This window comes from Thalia democratica, chromosome 4 (assembly GCF_965202585.1).
Source record: "Thalia democratica chromosome 4, ktThaDemo2.hap1.1, whole genome shotgun sequence".
In the NCBI taxonomy this organism is placed as follows: Eukaryota; Metazoa; Chordata; class Thaliacea; order Salpida; family Salpidae; genus Thalia; species Thalia democratica.
In genome coordinates this window covers 41,140,184-41,158,767 of record NC_139168.1, presented here as the reverse complement: position 1 = coordinate 41,158,767, position 18,584 = coordinate 41,140,184, and the positions used below count along the sequence as shown (strand labels likewise).

Here is an 18,584-nt window from a genome sequence, read left to right as displayed (position 1 = left end):
CAAAACATTTAGTCCTAGAACCTGGTGCACGAAAAAACATTTCGGTTATTGATTCGCACACCATGGATACCTTTTATCACCACTATGGAAATCGGCTTTTAGCGTCTTGTCCAGGACAATAACGCTTTTTGAAAATCCACAAAACAGACGAAAGTAGTGAGCAATATTCTAAAAAATATCACAAGCTTCTTTTTCAAAATGTTGTAATTCGACACGGCAATTCTTGCTACACACTATCTAAAGGAATTATATCTGGTGACAACAACTCAGTGTCAGTTGCACTTTACTATATTATCATGCCGATTTCAACTACAATAGAAACAATAAAACTCTCCAAACGCTGTTTTTATCTGAGACATCAGAAGTTACAGATAATCAGATAATGTTAAAATCCAATTGAAAATTGCGTTTGAAGAAAACAATCTAAAACTTCTTTTTAGAAAAAATCTAACAAAAATGATGGTCATCAACTAGAGTATTTGGATAACCAAGTTATTTTAAAAGTAAAAAAAAAGGATTTTATGTAAAGATTACATAAAACCAACGGCAGAAAATCGTGTACTTGTTGCACCATCCACGCTCCATTTCCAATTCAAATATATTCGGAAATTCAGTTAGACTAAGAAGATTGTGCGAACGTGACTGTCATTATCTAGAAATACTAAAGGCTTTAAAAGATAAATGTTTTAAGTTTTGTTAAAAGTTTTAATTAATTTTAATTGTCTAAAGTTAAAAATTTGTTTTAATTAAAGCAAAACGTAAAAACTGGTTTTGACCATCAATAAAGAAGGCAAGAGAAATTAACAAGAATGTAAATGTTTTGACGACAAATTTTTCAAAACTTTTAAAACTAACAAAGAAAACAATTAAACCAAAATGTTTTAGTAGCTTATAAACAAATTATTTTGAAATAGTATCCTAATAAGACCGGTTTTTTATGCTTATTTTAAACTGTGCTTTGGAAAGGTTTTTAGTCTTTAAATAATCTTCAAAAGTAACTATTTAAGACTAATAGATTACATCAAATCGCTTTTTACTACGAAAGTTTTTTTTAAGATTTTTATTAGTAAAGATTTTGTTTTAATTTTCATTTCATTTAAACTTACTTTTACAAACAAAGATATCGTAATCTTATGCAAAAAAATGGTATACCTGTTTAAACTAATAAAATACAGTTTTGAATTAATACGTATAAAACATTTTTCTTTTTTATTTACTTACTTGCAAAATTTTTTTTTAATTTTAAAAATATTTTAAAGTTTATTGACAAAGACAGTAAAATCTTGAATACGTTTGAACTTAAATGTACAATAAAAAGTTTGGAGATTTTTTCAAAGAATCATGCAATTATTTATCCAACTGAAAATAAGAAATGCTAAAAAGAGTGGTAAATAGTTTTAAAACAAAAAGAATTTATAGGAAGACCCGCAAAATAAAACTTAAATCTCAATATGTGAAAGATTTTGTCTGTTTTGTGGATGGCTATTATGTTGCTTATAAAAGGATGCTGATTGCTGAATGCTGTACTGGGACACCTTCAAAATCCAACCGCGATCAAAATCCACCCATTCAAATTCTAGAATTGCTTACCGATTGAGGGTAAGAATTAGAGGTAACAGTGATAATGAAAAAATAAATAAATAACTAAAAATATACAAAATAAATTTATAAATAAATAAAATATTAAAAAAATCTAATGGATTTTGAACGCAGGTTTATTTTGATAGTATACCACTGTACTAAACATCTGCAAAAATGTTATTTCCGACCACTTTTTCTCTAGCAATTGTGAAGCTTACAAAAAAATCTGTTCCACATAATATCAAGTTTCTATAAAACTTTATTTTTTATCTTTATAAAAATTTTTAAACTCTTATATTAACTTTAAAATTGAAACAAACAGTAAACCAAAGTATTATAAAATAAAATTAAACTTAATAAAACTATTAAACTATAAATACTTTGAGTAAATTATTAAATAACTAATAATATATTTTCCCTATTATTTTTAAACTTATTTGAACCTTAGCATTTAATAAATAAGTATATTATACTTTTTTATGTTAAGTTCGTTTTTATTCTTCTTTACTATGCTCAAAACAAATATTTACTTAAATATTTTTTTAAATTTGAATAAGATAGTTTTTCATTTACAGATATGTATATTTTTTGTAGTGATTGCCAAAATATTTTTAGTCTCCAAATGTAGGTTTTTTCCTTTTTGATTATTTATTCAAGTTGTTTAAAATATCTAGGCATGAGTTTAATTCTTATGATTATGATAAAAATTCTAAAATACTGTTAAATTGTGTAAAAGAAGTTAAATTAAATACTTTTAGAATAATGAATGGTAATTTTTTTTTCTAAATGTAGCAACCACCAGGTTTTGATCTTGAAACATTTAACTCAGATGGTTTTAAAAAATACACCTACACTATCAAGACATACATTATCAATTAAAAAAATTACCTTTTAACTTTATGTACACCTTTTAACTCCAGTTTGTTGTTTAGAGTATTAGATTTAATGTAAACAATATAACCTTTGTTATAAATATAACTATAACACAAAAAAAATTAATATTTACGCTTTAAAGGTTAAACCCTAGAATTTTTCAGAAGTGGAAGGTAAAAGTAAGAGGTAAAGGGATTATTTATTAAAATCTGTGGAAAAGTAACATTATATGCAAATAACAAACCTGTTAAATATTTTAGTTTAAAATTAATAAGGGAGATATAAATAAAAGTGATACTTTTTATATTGTGATTGTTAATTGTAATAACTTTCAAAAAATAGATATAAAAAAGAACTCAATAAAATTTTAAAGTAAGTTTAATTTATTTAGTTTAATAAAAATAATATTTAATTCTAATTAAATTTTGATAAACATCAATTATTTGCATCCTGGACAAAACATTAAACTATATTTGTGGTATATGACTCGATAAACAAAAGGTTTTTTTAGACCATATACTTAAAACAATTTTTTGAGCACTTCTTTGGTTGTTCAATAAACTAATATATATTTTTTTTTGTTAAAAGTTTTTTTAGTTTTTATAAATTTGTTTTTTATGTTGTTTGTATAGAAAAACATAGCATTTGATTTAAAATAGTAGTAATTTTAACCTATGAGTATTTAGATGACAGTTAATGTAAGTTTGTACAATGGACACAACAAAGAAATAAACTGCTGCTGTTTTACATCAGATGAAAAATTGCTTGTGACTGCCTCTGATGACTGTTCTCTTCATGTGTACAACTTTCAAAAAAAAAACATCATTTGTCAATTGATAGGTCACTCAGCTTCAGTTGTTACTTGTAAAATATCTAACAATGACAGATATCTAGCTAGTGGTTCTTTAGATACTACCATAAAAATTTGGGATTTAAACACAGGTGATTGTTTTAAAACACTTGAAAGTCACACTAAAAGTGTAGAATGTGTATCATTTTCAAAAGATGATAAATACCTGGCTTCTACCTCTTGGGACAAATCTGTTGCCTTGTGGGATGTTGAAAAAGGTGAAGTAATTCATAAACTTTATAAACACTCCTCTGGAGTTAGATCTTGTTGCTTTTCTTTAAACTTTCACCAGGAAAAAGAATCCTTTCCACTGCTAGCAACAGGGGGCTGGGATAATTTAGTTCTACTGTGGAAGTTTACCAGAAAAAAATTAACTAAAGTAGAAGCCGATATGAGCTTGATCAATGGTTTTGTGCCTCAAAAAAATGAAAATGTTAGAGTTGCTAGTTTAGAAGGTCACGGTGGACCTGTAGTTACAGTTTTGCTTTCAAAAGAAGGTTTTTTAGCAAGTGCTTCAATGGACTGCACTATTAAACTGTGGAACTCTAGTAAGGCAATATTGCTTAAAACTTTTAAAGGTCATAATGGATGGATTAGTGCAATTTGTTTCTCCCCCAACTCACTTGAGCTTGTGTCAGCATCAGAAGATGGCACAGTCAGAGTTTGGAACGTACTAAATGGTGAAAACATGGAGTTATGCCAAAAGTCTATGGACAAAACTTCAACTTGCTTTTTTTCACCATCTGGGTCTCTTTTTATTGCTGGCTCACTCTACATTGTACCAACTAAAAGTGACCATGAGCTTCATGATGTTTTCCATGGAAGATGATTTTTATAAAATATAATTTATTAGATGGGTTTTTATAAGCTACCAGTTTTGTATTTCAAGAAGCTGTTTTATTATTAATTTATATGTATTTTATTTATTTTTACTGCGTTTAAAAATCTGTTTTTTATAGTGTATCAAGGTTTTCTTAAGTGAGCCATTTTAACAAGTCAGGAAGCTATAAGCTGCAAAGGGGCAGTAAAGGTTTACTTAAGTACAATTCATGAAAAATTTGAAACTAAAACTTGATGTTTGGTTTTTATTGAAGAGCAAAAATAAGGTCTTAGGCACATTTTACAAGAGGTTTAAAACTTACACTAGATATTCTTGGGTTTTTAACAAGTAAAGGCAATCATTTTAAAATGTTAATGGCGTTTATGAAAATGAGTTTAAGAAACCCTGTAGTATATGGTTTTATAAAATATAAAGTTAAAACTTGGTAATCCGTTTGAAAAATTTAAGTATCTAAAAATATATTTTACAATTTTTTCTAAAATCTTCTTTACTGAACTAAAAAATGTATCAATATTTAACTTAACTTTTCCTAAACTTGTTTTTAAACAATTAAAATCAATTTAGATGTGATATAGAAATTCAGTTAATAAAAAAAAACACGTTTAGCTTATAATCTTTTAGTATTCTACTACTTGACAAACAACTAGTTCTTTAAGTTTCTTTTTTAATACTTTATCATTTTAATTAAAAAGTAATACTTAAATAGTTTTTCAAGGCTAGACTTTTTTTGAGGTATACAAGTAAATATTGTAAAGTGTTTAAAAAATGTCGTACTAACAAAATTATTAAGATATTTATTGTATTTTTTCCTTGGTTTTTTGTCATGTTTTAAATTGACGTTTTCAGGATTTTTGGTACAACTTATGTTTATAAAAAGATACTTACACAATTGTTAACTTTTTCCGCCATTATTTTTTTTAAACAGTAATTCGAAACACTGTGAAATCAAGTTTTAAAAGTAATCATGATTTATGTTCACTATTGTTTTATTGTTATTAAAAATATTATTAACTGTATGTGCTAACATGATAGTTTATCTCTTTAGGTTTTAAATATTGTTTGTATCACTTATGATATAAGACTGTTTTTTTCTTAAGTCGTGTAGTATATTTCTAGAATATAAAAATTTCATATGATACATTGTATTTATTGATTTGTATGGTAACTTTTACTATTAAAAAAATTATTTTTGCAAACTTAAATTCTTATCTACTGTTTTTGTTTTTAAAATAAATATATTTATTACTAGTAGGAAAAAAAGTTTTTATGTTCTAACTTTTATTAATAAAATGTATTTTGGTAATAAAATGGCATAAAAGTCTGTTGAACATAATTTTATAACGAAATATTTAGGTTGACTAAAACCACGCTCTTTTGCTAGGTGAAGGGTTGCCACTCGTTTTTTCTAAAATTTTTGCAGATTTTCCAAATTTCTTCTAGGTTTTTAAAAGTAAACATTTTTGGGTCTATTTTTAGTTTTAAGTTAATTTCTCTAAAAGAAACTGTTAAATAGTACAAAACATTTAAAAGATACTGTAAAGTTACTTTAAATGTGTTTTTTAATAAAAAAAAATTTTAATGATGACAAAAAAATCTTATTTATATGATAGATTTTTTGTATCAAATTGAAATTTTAGTACTGAAAATGTTAAAATTATTAAAAATTCCAGGTTTTTCCAGGTCTTTTGATCAAAATTCCAGGTTTTTTTTTTTCCTAAATTGTCGAATTTCAGGTAAAGTGGCAACCCTGTAGGTTTAACTTTTCTAGTTTTGTGGCAGGGTACTGTAAAGTAAATGTTTATTCTGTAAAGAATATTGTACTTCCGATTTATTAGTCGTTTAATGTAAAAATGTTGATAAATAATGCTTATAACACTTAGTTTGGCAGATTAGACGTTGAACGCTGTTTTGAAAAATGCAACACGTACCAACTTCAAAACTCACTTTTTTAAAGATGTTGTGAAAATATTCGCTGTCGATGATTAACTATAAAAGAAAATATATATCTTGAAAAATTTTAATCATAAAACTTGACAATTGTTTACAACATAATAAAATGTTTCTTCAAAAAACAAAATGAATAATAAAATTTGGACTAAGAACTTAGAATACAAAATAAACCTCCTGATCATTAAAATCACAAAAAACTTTAAAAAAGCATTCAACTTATTACCTGAAATTTGGATATTATAATCATTTTGTTTTCAATTAAAGTTATATTTCTACAAAGTAGAATAAATCTTTGTAACAAACTTTGCAACAGTACCCACTTTTACTAAAAATTAAGAAAATAATTGTAGGTGTGTTTAGTGTCTAAATTTTTAAAGTAAATAATAGATGGAGAATGAGCAACTTAATAAAACTATCTTTTAAAATTTAAGATACGCTTTTTTGCAAAAACTAACTACAAGTCTCAGTATTTATGTTACATGAAATCAGCTTCTGTAACACACAATTTATAAATTGGAGCTGAGAATGTGTTTACGCTTGCTTAAAAGAAGCTACTAAACAATTTACAAACTTCTTGCAATAACTAACAACTTATCAATGACCATTTTGATAAAGTATAACATTGAATTAGTTAAGGGAGAGGGGAGTAAATCACTTTTTCCACAATTTGATCTTATTTATTGAGTTTTAACTAAGCTACAACATACTTTTTAAAGGTTTAAAAAATTCAAAATATTTTTTGAGATATAGCAGGTCAAAATCGGAGGCAACAATAGGTTCATTATGGGAGGCGCAAACTAAAACTGCGAAAAAAGACTATTCCACTTAAAATCTATCTTCTCTTATGTTTTTTGAGATAACTACCTCAAACTTTCAGTAAACGTTTCTTGAATTATTCAGAAAATTCAGTCGGAATTGATTTAAAAAAAAAATATTGAAAAAAATCGAAATTTTTATTTTTTTATTAAGTTTTTTTTTTAATTTGGTCCGACAGAGTTTTTTAAGTGTTGCAATGAACATATCCTGAAAGTTTGAAGTTGTTATCTTAAAAAAACGTAGGAGATATATTTTTAGTAATTTCTATTTATTTGCCTCTTTAGTTTGCGCCTCACATATGAAACCTGTTGTAGTCTCCGACTTTGACCGGCTGTATCTCAAAAATTATCTTGATTTCAAAATATCTGTAAAAATCAACTTGTAGCTTAGTTAAATCTAAATGAAATAAGACTAAATTGTGAAAAAGGTGATTTACCCCTTATGACCTTAACAAAAAGCAGCACAAAGATTAAATAAAGATTTTTTTGTCGACCACTCGGTTTTGATCTTGCAACATTCAAACCAGAGAGTTTCCAAAGCCGTCATTTTATGCCATCAAGCCACTCCGTAAAATCCAATAATAATAACAAGTATTCGAAAACAATAGCACTTTAAAATATGTTATCTAAAAGCGACTAAACAAACAATTATAGCATGTTTCAAAACTTTCAAAATATATCTGGTACACTTTATTTGGACTTAGTATCTAAAGTTATTGCTGTTTATACTGCCATAGTTTAAACAGTTGAGATTTTTACTAGTCTTGATTGTGGAATTAAATGAATCATTTATCTTTTATTGCAATCTGTTTTTATGTGAATTCTGGTAAAAATCTAATAATTTTTTTCGTATTTATTTAAGTTTAGATCAACAACTTAATTCAGTAAGTTCAAAGTTATATTATGACTAACTGAATTATACTTGCCTTTAAAATTGTAAGAAGTCTAACAACATATATAAATATTAGTTTTAATTTAAAGTATGTACTACTTTTAATAGTGGTACGCTATAAATAGTATTATAAAAACTTGTATTATTATAAAAACATATTTAAATAGTATAAGGACACCTGTTGTTTTAATTGGTTGTGGAAGCTTTATAAAAAAAAAAATTTATCAACTCGTAAACTATCTACTTAATTACTTAAAAATTTCTTTAAAACTTATTAATACAAATCTTAGCGGAGTAGTTTTTATTGTAGACTAAGTTTATGTACAACAACCAAACTACTAAAGCTTAATAATTATGTTGTAGCTAAGTAATTTAACATTTAATAAACTACACTAAAAATTATTTGCAGATTTTTTGTTAAACGAAGCAGTAATTATAATGTAAGTTTTATTAGTAAACTTAAGCGCCTATGAATCAAGTATAAGCTTGTATTTCAACATTTATTAAAACCAATTTTTATTGGAAAATCTGTAAAAATAATAAAATAGTAAGTAAAAAAGAAATACAAAAGCTCATTTGAACACAACTTAATTAACTTATTATTTGACAACAATCGACAGTTTTACAACACAAGTTAATAAATTTTATATATCAGTATGTATAGAATGCTGACATGTGTTCATAACAAACCATTTTTCAACTATTAAAATAAGCTAATATTACTTTTATAACTATAAGACAATAACATAGAGTATTTCAAAATATAAACTATATATCTTACTTTAGAGAATAAAAAGTTTTTTTTCTTTTAAATAAAAAATACTACTAAAACAGAAAATAAATTGGGTGCCTTTGAGTACGAACGTTTGATAGAAATTAAAAAAATCAACACTCAGTTTGTTAAATAAATAATTCAGGCGTAAAATATCTTCAAGACCTAATGTAGGGAAGCAAATTTTAAATTCAAAGTTAAAAAACACAAAAATAAAAAAAAAAGTTCAAACCTTGTTACATAACTTTCGATAACTTTACTTGTTATAATTAGTTTAAGAAACAAATCTTAAAAACCATTAAATTAAAATTCATTATATAAACTTAACTAAATACACTCCTGGAAAATAAAAATAGAGATAATGAACAGTCCTTAATTTGATAACTTTCTTAAATGAATTACATTACCACCATTTTAAAACTAAACACACCGATGAAAATACTTCAATACGTTGTAATCATATATAATATATCGTGTTCAACTAATATTTTTTTGCGGTTCGTCTCCTAGTTGTTCTCCTCAACTCATTTTTATTGTTACTATTACTTCGGAGTACTTCTTCATAATAATTTTTTGCGGAGGGAATGTATCTGTTTTGAGGAGGAGGTGTCGGGTCTACCAGTAAGAATTCAGCTGCAAATTTTTGTTTGATGTCAGTATAAGTAAAAAACACATGAAAATGAAATATGTTTGCAAGAGGTTCTTTTACGTACAGTTTAAATTTTCTCAAGTTTTAGTACATTATCTAGCATAACTATTGCCAATAATAATCTTATCAATAAAATTTTAAAAATCCTGTTTTTTGATAAAAATAAAGTATAAATCTAGAAACTTATAAAATTTGTACTTAAATATGAGTTTAAAATTTAAATTATCTTTGAACAACACAAAACGTAAACTGTGTTTAATTTTAGCAAGATTTGAATCATAAATAACTACAGTAGACTACCGCTTAAGTACGCACTTTTTTTTTGTACGCACCCCGCCTTAAGTACGCACTTATCCAGAAAGACAAAATAAATTAATAAATTTTTATATGTTTTATGTTTCCAGGTAGAATGGCCAACCTGCTGAGTTAGCCTAATACTTTCACAACTTTTAAACTAGGGTGAGTAATTCTGAGTAGTCTAAGTGGCCTGAGATTGTGACAGCCCTGTTATTAAATGTTAATAAACTAAATACTTATGTAGTTGTTGCAGAAAAGTGAAAAAAATAATTATATTTGAACTGTAATACTATAAAATAAATAAATCTAGATGACAAAGTTAAAAAAACCTACAAACATAACATAGTTAATTCAATTTAAATGTACACACATTGATAATTTCAAAATTTTTGGTAAACACAATGTAGTTTGGTACTTTCCCTCTAACAAAAAAAATAAGGAAAATATGGCTTAATATCCTTTTTTATATCGTTGACTGACATTGACTTTCTGTATTAAATGTATTAATTATGTAGAAACTTTTTATAGAAAAAACAAATCATATTAAAAATATATTAAAAAATTTTGCAGGTTAGATATATGTATTAAATGTTATTTAAAATAAAAAGACTTGTTCATTTGGCTTAATTATTTGGTGGCTAGTTGTAAGAATGAAAACAAACAACTAAAGTTCATATTATACTATGTGGTCAAAAAGTACGCACTACCCGTGCTAAGTACGCACTTTTTGGTCGGGTTCAATTTGCGTACTTAAGCGGTAGTCTACTGTGATTTAAAACTTTTAACAAAAATGCTCAAAAAAAGTAAATAAAAACTATAACGAACCAATATAATCAGTAAAGCACACGTGAGCTCCTTTCATTACTAAACTTTTAACTTTTTGGTCGTCCACCATTTCTAACTTGTCTTGAGTAACAGCGTAATGAGTAATGTCATCATCATTCATTACGCTGCAAATTTTTCCACCGCCGCTTTCCACTATGCGGATCAAACTGACAGCTATTCGAGGACTTGCTAACACGTCAACCTGTTGCAAGAATATAATGAAAAACTTTAAAAATCATAAATTAATAAAAGATAAGTAATGTTTTCAAAAAATCAAAATCTATTAAAGACACAGAAAAGTTTTGAAGTGCTAATTTTAGACAGCTTTTTAGTTTGTAGTTTTCATTTACATTAATGATATAGAAAGCTTTGCATTGAAAAACAAATTTTAAGAACAAGAAAATGTGAACTAGCTTGTAGAGTTTTACAAACATAAATCGTTTACTAAGAATTTCCTATATACAAGTTTTTCTATATAGATAGTAAATGAAAAATTTACAAAAAAAAAAAAAAAACAACCTATACATTCTTTGTAATTCTATAAATGTTATAACTAAATTTATTTAGTGCTCATATAATAAATACCTTCCATCCACTAAAAGCAAGAATTTTTTCATCATCGCGTTTGCCTTTGTTCAGTTGGAACAACCGGTTTCTCCATCTGTACGGAGCTTCGAATATTCTCTTTTCCATTTCATCCCGAGGCTGAATCTGCTCGCAAAACAACGGATTTCCAAACTCGTATTCGTCTTCCTACGATTACAAAAGTTTAAAGTGTATTTGTCTCTATAGAGGTTTATAATCTTTTAGGCAGTAAATGCAGGAGTTTAGGGGTAAACTTTAACAGTAGTTAAAAAAATTAGAAGTAACTTGTTTATTTTTGTAATAAGTGGAGTAGGAAAATTAAAATTATTATGAGTAAAAGATATACAGATATTTAAAACATTTTGTTTGTTTACAAGAAAAAATTAACTTAATTTAGTTTAAATAATTCAACTAGCCTAAAAGTCAACCAAAAAATTATTAAGTTTAGTTTATTTTGTTATAGACCATACTTTTGTTTCATTCAAAATTTAGAAAGATAGTAAAAACATGTTTTCAAGCACGTAAGTGACATTTTTAAAATCCATAAACAAAACATATAAAAAAACACCTGTGATTACATATATAAAAGAAATCGTTTTTACGAGGTGAAGTCAGTGTTTTGTAAGGCTCATTGTGAGATACACCCTAAAGGCAGTTTTTAAGGCGGAGATGTATTATTTATCATTTTATACTGGCACAAAACCGTTAAAGACTTATAGGTTATATTTTGTTTACTTTTCATAAAGATTTTGAGTACTGTTAGTAACCTTACTTTATATTACTTTTTGTTGAATATTTATATTTTGTTTATCAAAACGCTAAGTGTTTCTAATATTAGCAATATTATCAGCACCCGCAGCAAAGCCCACACACAACAGGCCACAGCTTAAACCCCATTAGCCTAAAAATAACTAACTTACCATTATAACCACTCCTTTAGATTACAGCTTTATATGAAATCAAATCTAAGTAATAATGAAAAATAATTAAACAAAAGTTAATCGAATTAATAAAAGTAAATTTAGTCTAGTTAAATTAAGAACTATTTTTTAGCTCAAATATCACAAATTTCAATAAAAAAAATTTAGTCTGTTACATCGGTTATTTAAAAAAAAAATCTGATTGAGATAAATATAAAGAGTTAAAACAATTAGATAAGCTTTATAAGATAAAATTTAAACTAAGATGATAATGCTAATATATTCCAGGTAAAAAAGTTATTGTAAATAAAAACTGTCTTCTTAGATACGATATCTTAAAAAAAAACTTTAAATACAATCGCTATGAATTTATTCTTAGTTGCCACTCCTCAAAACAGAAAAGCCTAATTTACATAAAACTAGCTTGAGTTTGTGAGAAAAAATTAATACGAGTCATTAAAAAGAGCTAAAGCAACGTAAGCACGATTAAAATTTCAGCAAAAGAAAAACGAGCTTTAAAAAAATTCTCTGGTTAAATTAAGTATAATTACGAAGAAATGCTCGTTAAAACTCTTTTTCATAAAGTAAATTTAATTGTAAAATAATAAATACATCAACTTAAGTACTAATTTAAGTCGTAATTAAAAATTTTAAATACTATTAAATTAATATTAACTTAAGTAAAAGTTTTTATGAAGATTAACTAGCCGATATTTAATAACTCTCGGGCTTGTTATAATAACAAACAAGTCTGTTTAATATGTATATCTAAAAGAAAATATTTTCAAATAAATAAAACAAAAGTGTTTAAGTTCGCTTAATGTTTGTTTAAATTCAAATAATTTAAATGGGTCTGTAGAAGTTGTAGAACAACTAGTGCAAGATTTTTAGCTTGAAGTGGAAATTTACCGACAATAAAATAGATTAGTCAACAACTATACCACGCTAGCGCTTGACTTACAGCATAGCATCTAGACCAGGGTTTCCCAAAGTGGGCCATGACAGATACTCAGGGGGCAACGAGCAGCAAAGGGGTAAGAGGGGAGGGGACATGAGCAAAGTGGCCATGACATGAGCATGGTTGCCACTGATCAAGCTGAGAAAAATTTCCTGACTTTTCCTGACTTTTTACTAAAATTTTCCTGACTTTTCTAAATCAAACTCTTAAATTAAACTTATTCTAAAATACATAATCTAACACTTGAAACTATATAAAGCTTTCAATCTAATTTTAATACAGGTTAAAAACAAGTTTTTTGCTGAATTCTATCATTGAACTTCTAGTACATCACTTAAACCATCTGTGTATGATTTATGTTTGTTTTAAACAGCTCTATCAGCAAAATACCTGTATTATTACCTTATAAACATAGCTAGTCTGAAAAAAGACACAATTTTTTAGCATTTCCTAGCATAAATGTATCTAGATAAACAAACGACATATAAGGAACTTTTGCAATTAAAACCTTGAATTAATAACGAACTTTCACAACTAAAATCTTAAAACAATAACAAACTTTTACAGTTGAAACCTTAAAATAATAATGAACACAACTTTTTAGAATTTCCTAGCATAAATGTATCTAAATAAACGAAACGACATATAAGGAACTTTTACAATTAAACCTTAAATCAACAAGGAACTTTCACAACTCAAACCTTAAAACAATAACGAACTTTTACGGTTAAAACATTAAAACAACAAAGAAATTTATCAAATACTGTTTTTTTTAAGTGTATGTATTAATATTTAATTTTTCCGTTTTTTTATTAGCACTTCAACCTCTTCATCTAATGAAGATATGGTTTCCTTCATCTGGTTTGCATTCCGCTTCAGTATATACGCTTGTTACATTAAATACTAAACTAGCAGCTTAGTTATAAAGAAATCAATTATTTACTTTAACAAAAATTATGCTAAATAAACTTTTGTGTATATATTTCAGTTTCACTATAGATGTGTCCTTGCTACAGATCATCAATACTAAAAAGCTTACAAAATCTGCTTGTTCAAGTAGGGTACTTGTTCAATATGTTTATAGAAATTTTTTGCAGTTTTATAAAAGATATTTTATTAATTTATAGAAGGATGAAGGCATTGGAAATAAAATTAGATATTTATCCAAGTTTCTAGGAAAATTTTGGAGTTTTTTTCTGACTTTGAAGGAATTTTAATTAATTTTTACCATTTGAAGGTTTTGGAAAACAAGGAATTTTATAAATTTAAACTGAAAAAATCTGACTTTTTTTCTAATTTTATCAAATTTCCTGACTTTTCCTGACTTTTGTTATTTTTTTAAATTTTTCCTGACTTTTCCTGATTACCTGACTTTTCTTGACCGAGTGGCAACCCTGCATGAGGTCATAATTAGAAATTTACACTAGATGTTCTTGAGTTGCATATGAAGAGCAAAAAAAAAAGGTTTTCGGTGTTTTTTATCATAGTTTATGAGTAATTTTGTTGAAAGGGCCATGGCTTTTTCAATTTATTTAAAGGGGGCCATTTGCAAAAAGGTTTTTTGGAAACCCTGATCTAGACTATAAAATGAGGATCTTTGTATCTGAATATTACATTTGTAACAATTCAACTTTTAAGTCAAATCTTTTTCAATAAAAAAATAAAGCTTGGCTTAGGCAGATTTATATAAAGAAAAAAAATTCAATATAAGGAAAGTAATTTAAAAGTATAATAAGTTAAAATAAATTGATTAACAAAAACTCATTTTAATTAAAACTGTATAAACATTAAGTTTTGGTTAGTACAAAGAAAATTATGTTTTAATTTTATAACAATTTTGTTAGCATTTGTTAGTTTTAAAAATAAATACTGATAAAAATATACCTAAAACAACAAACTTTTACTGATCAGGTTATATACGATAATAATCGGGCTAGAAATGATCGTATTAAATATGATCGGATTAAAAATGATCGGGTTAGAAATGATCGGGTTAGAAGTGATCGTGTTAAAAACGATCGGGTTAAAAATGAACGGATTAGAAATCATAGTAACCCATAATAATATAGTTGATAAAATTGGTGGACTTAGTATATTAAAAATCAAAAGTAATAAAATTTTAAAACTACTGACATAAAAGAAAAAAACCAGAACTTTTAAGATGTAGAACAACCAAATTAAGAAAAATAAACATACGTTGACAAGTCTGTTTGCTTTTTTGCACGCCGTTATATATGAAGAGGACAATACAAACTTCCCGCTGGCAAGCGATGCAAGGTATTTCTCATTTCTTGATGGCCTATTAACTATCAGGTGAGTGCAAGTTTCGTCAAAGCAGTCCTTGTTCAGATAACTACCACCTCAAAAATTTATGGAGTTTTGAAGTTAGTTTCAATATAATATTAAACTGTTTTTTTATATTTTTTAAAGTTTAAAAGCGTGTTAGGAAAATTATGGCTTGCCGAGTAGAATATTCTAGCCAGCAATTTAACTTTTACTTAAAGTAGCTTGTGCAAAAAAGTATAAAACGAGTACAATAGGTTACTCGTGGGAGAAGAAAACTAAAATAGCGAATAAATCAAAATCTTCATTTTTCAGATAAATATCTCAAAATTTTTAGGAAACGTTCCTTTGCACATTTAAAAAATTCTATAAGAACATATTGAAAAAATAAAAAAAATTTATGACAAAAAACTAAAAATAAAACAGTTTTTCTGTTTACACTAACTACTTACTGATAAGTCAAATCTGTCATAACAAACTATCTAGAAATAAAAATATAAGAGCAAAAAAACTATGATAACTTTAAAACGTAAATACCAACCTAATTTTTCAATTATTTTTGCAAACTCTGCTTTTAATGTGTTTCCAACAGACGAAACAATAAATCTTGGCTTCTGTCCTCTTCTCAATATTTGTGATAAGTATTGATCATCTTTCTCAAGGTTTTCTTCAGCTTCCGTCATTGAAACTTCCATCTAACAAATTATTTGCAAAGTGTTAGATTCTTAGTTCATTGATGTAGAAAAGGTATAAAAAACCTGTGTGGACATGTTTACAAGGTTCGCCATAGAATCAGAATCTTCCATAAGAGAGCCACTCAAAGAAATCCTGTTCTCTTTGATAAGCTTTTCCCGTTCTTGACGAGCTATTGGGTCATCATATAGTACCTTAAACAAAATAAGCTTTGTAAAGAAAATTATCAAAAATATTTCTTATGATAACAAACAAAAAAAAAACATCCTTTAATTTTTTTTGCATTACAAAAAAACCTTATCAAAATTTTACACTTATTTGATAATTAGTTAAATAGAAAGTTTTAAATGTTTTTCAAATCCTAAAGTACTTTGTAAACTTTTACATACAATTTTTTTTAACTTTTAAGGCGTAAAAAACTTGAAACACTTGCAATATTGATTTTTTTTGAACAAATGTACGTTACACAGTGGCTGGTTTTAATATCAATAATTTTGTTTTTAAAGTTTACAGCAACGTCTATAAAAGAAATGTTACCTGCATTCGCTGTGAAGGAGCGGTAGTGCTTTTCTTTGATGATGAATTTTGATGATTGTTTGCATTTTTGTTGGTATCAGGAGTTTCTTCCCTTTTCTTTTTGCTGGAGTTTGGTGGAGATACAAAAGAGGAGGAAGGCCGCTTCACTGAAAATAAATAACAACATTTAAGAAAAAAAAGTTAGTTTCGATTATTTGAACTAGTGCATTATATATACTTTGCTATATATCATTTCATAAAACCAAATATATATGCTATAATTATAACTACACATCATTCTATTTTGTGATCGGTCTGGTATTGACGTTTTGTTTACTGTACGTTAATTCATTTGATAATTGTTGTAGTAAATACAAAATGCTTTAAATCTACATATAATAATTATAAACTAAATCATTTTATTTTAAATATCACATTTAAGAGCTAACGATTTTGTCTTTCTTCTTTGAGCTTTTGCCCAACAGATTGGGCATTTTGCAACGCTTTTCTAATATTTTCCCTAGCCTCTTGAGATTCATTTTCAGGTATTTTTCCTTTTTTAATAATTTCAAGAGCGGTTTCGGTTTTCTGAAATAAAATTAAAAGATCAACACCAAATTTACCTTGATATCTAAACCAGGGTTTCCCAAACAGGGCCAAAAGTCCCCTTGGGGGTCATTACAGAAATTTAGGGGGTCATGAGCAGCCGAGGGGCCAAAAGGGGTTTTAATTTGCAACTTACACTAGATATTCTGAAATTGATGATAACGACAAAAAGAAATAAATACAAAAGAAGGTCTTAGTCGTTTTTAAATGGCAGTTTTATTATTATTTTTTTTTTATTATGGGGAAAAATTAGAAATTATAGGGGCCACAAGCCGTAAAAGGGGAGCCACAAGGCCATAATTTGAAACTCACACTATAAATTCTGGAGTTGACGATGAAGAGCAAAAAAAAGGTCTTAGGCGTTTTTAATGGTATTTTTTTGATAAATCTAGTTGGAAGGGGGCATAGCTTTTTTTATTTCTTTAAAGGGGGCTTTTTGAAGAAAAAGTTTAGGAAACCTTGATCTAAACTAATAAATTTTTAATCGTTTTAACATTAGTATTGAAAACATAGTTTAATCAACTAACAAGCATAGAAGAGGAAGGTTCTTTAGTCAACAAGTTCTTTTTAACAGGCGCTGTGCTAAAGATATAATCAATTATAAATAAAAGTTACACTATCGTAATTTAGAACAACAATAAAGACTTAAAACCTGTTCAAGCAAAAGATAGCTTTAAATTTATTGTTTTGTTTAACATTGAAAAACAAAAATTAAAGATCTATTTTAAATTAAATGTTACTAAAACCTAAACTTTTTATCATAGTTTATATTTTAAGTCTAAATAGTAACCTTCTTGAACTTCTTTTAGAAATTCTCGATTTTTGAGAAAATCTGGATGAAACTGACGACAATTGGCTTAATCCAGACATCTGTTAGATGTTTTTTGAACTTAGCATTATTTATGTATATGTTTAAAAACTTTAAGATAATATAAAATTGTTTTAAGTCAAGAAGACTGAAAACTAAAGTTTAGACTTTAAATTTATATTTTTTGTATTTTCTCAGCTATTAGTTTTTCCAAAAATTCAAAACCATTTAATGTCATTAAAGACCATACTTTAAAAGTAGAAATTAAAATACATCAGTTTGTAACATATACATGATATTAATAAAAAAACAACTAAAACTTACTTCGATTGATTTATTTGGATCAAAATTATGTGGATATTGTAGCTCATCGAGCAATTTGTGTTGTTCGTAACTTTGGTTAACCCAATGGGGTGAAACTATTTTCACTTGTTTTTTCTTTGCAGCTCGAAACTCACGATTCATGTCTTTTTCTTTTCCCTGGTTAATTTATTCGGAGTTGGTGAATTAGAATTTATAAAGTCTTATATAATAAAAAAAATTAAGTTAAAATTTTTTTTAAGAAGTTATTTAAAACCTAATACATAAGTATTATTTCTAACTACATGATTTTTATTAAAAAAAATCTAAGGTTTATTTTATTTTTATTTTTTGACATAGTGCTAACTGTTTCAGTTTAATTTCAATAACAAATGCTAACGGTAAATATGAAATGAGTACACTTAGAGTCATCCAAAGAGTAAACAATTTCACCACCAAGACCTATAATTTTTTCTGGTAAATCATTGCATTCTTTTTGAATTTTCTGTAAAGTAATATTTAAACTAACAACATAAGCGCATCAAAACTGTTTTAATCCAGCTTTATTTC

The 18,584-nt window shown here is 26.5% G+C and overlaps 2 protein-coding genes across 2 annotated transcripts in view; one reads left to right on the top strand and one right to left on the bottom strand.

The window, feature by feature from the left end:
- Nucleotides 1-3,140: 3,140 nt before the first annotated feature.
- Nucleotides 3,141-4,781, top strand: LOC145833366 (uncharacterized). The gene has a single exon (XM_082940546.1). The coding sequence runs from the start codon at nucleotides 3,141-3,143 to the stop codon at nucleotides 4,131-4,133; it is 993 nt and encodes a 330-aa protein (XP_082796672.1). The 3' UTR covers nucleotides 4,134-4,781.
- Nucleotides 4,782-8,653: 3,872 nt separating this feature from the next.
- LOC145834178 (DNA topoisomerase 2-binding protein 1-like) overlaps nucleotides 8,654-18,584 on the bottom strand; it is a 31,681-nt gene continuing 21,750 nt past the window's right edge. Inside the window, exons 24-35 of the mRNA XM_082941551.1 lie at nucleotides 18,415-18,519; nucleotides 18,039-18,194; nucleotides 17,697-17,776; nucleotides 17,434-17,488; nucleotides 16,750-16,888; nucleotides 16,322-16,467; nucleotides 15,850-15,978; nucleotides 15,633-15,786; nucleotides 15,005-15,168; nucleotides 10,931-11,098; nucleotides 10,346-10,547; nucleotides 8,654-9,207 (exon numbers count right to left, since the gene is read on the bottom strand). Coding sequence (XP_082797677.1) covers nucleotides 9,056-9,207; nucleotides 10,346-10,547; nucleotides 10,931-11,098; nucleotides 15,005-15,168; nucleotides 15,633-15,786; nucleotides 15,850-15,978; nucleotides 16,322-16,467; nucleotides 16,750-16,888; nucleotides 17,434-17,488; nucleotides 17,697-17,776; nucleotides 18,039-18,194; nucleotides 18,415-18,519 — 1,650 coding nt within the window. The 3' untranslated portion in view covers nucleotides 8,654-9,055. The remainder of the gene's footprint in view (nucleotides 9,208-10,345; nucleotides 10,548-10,930; nucleotides 11,099-15,004; nucleotides 15,169-15,632; nucleotides 15,787-15,849; nucleotides 15,979-16,321; nucleotides 16,468-16,749; nucleotides 16,889-17,433; nucleotides 17,489-17,696; nucleotides 17,777-18,038; nucleotides 18,195-18,414; nucleotides 18,520-18,584) is intronic.

Coding starts and splice junctions, on each gene's coding strand:
- LOC145833366 (XM_082940546.1), top strand. CDS start 3,141: ATGACAGTTAATGTAAGTTTGTACAATGGACACAACAAAGAAATAAAC.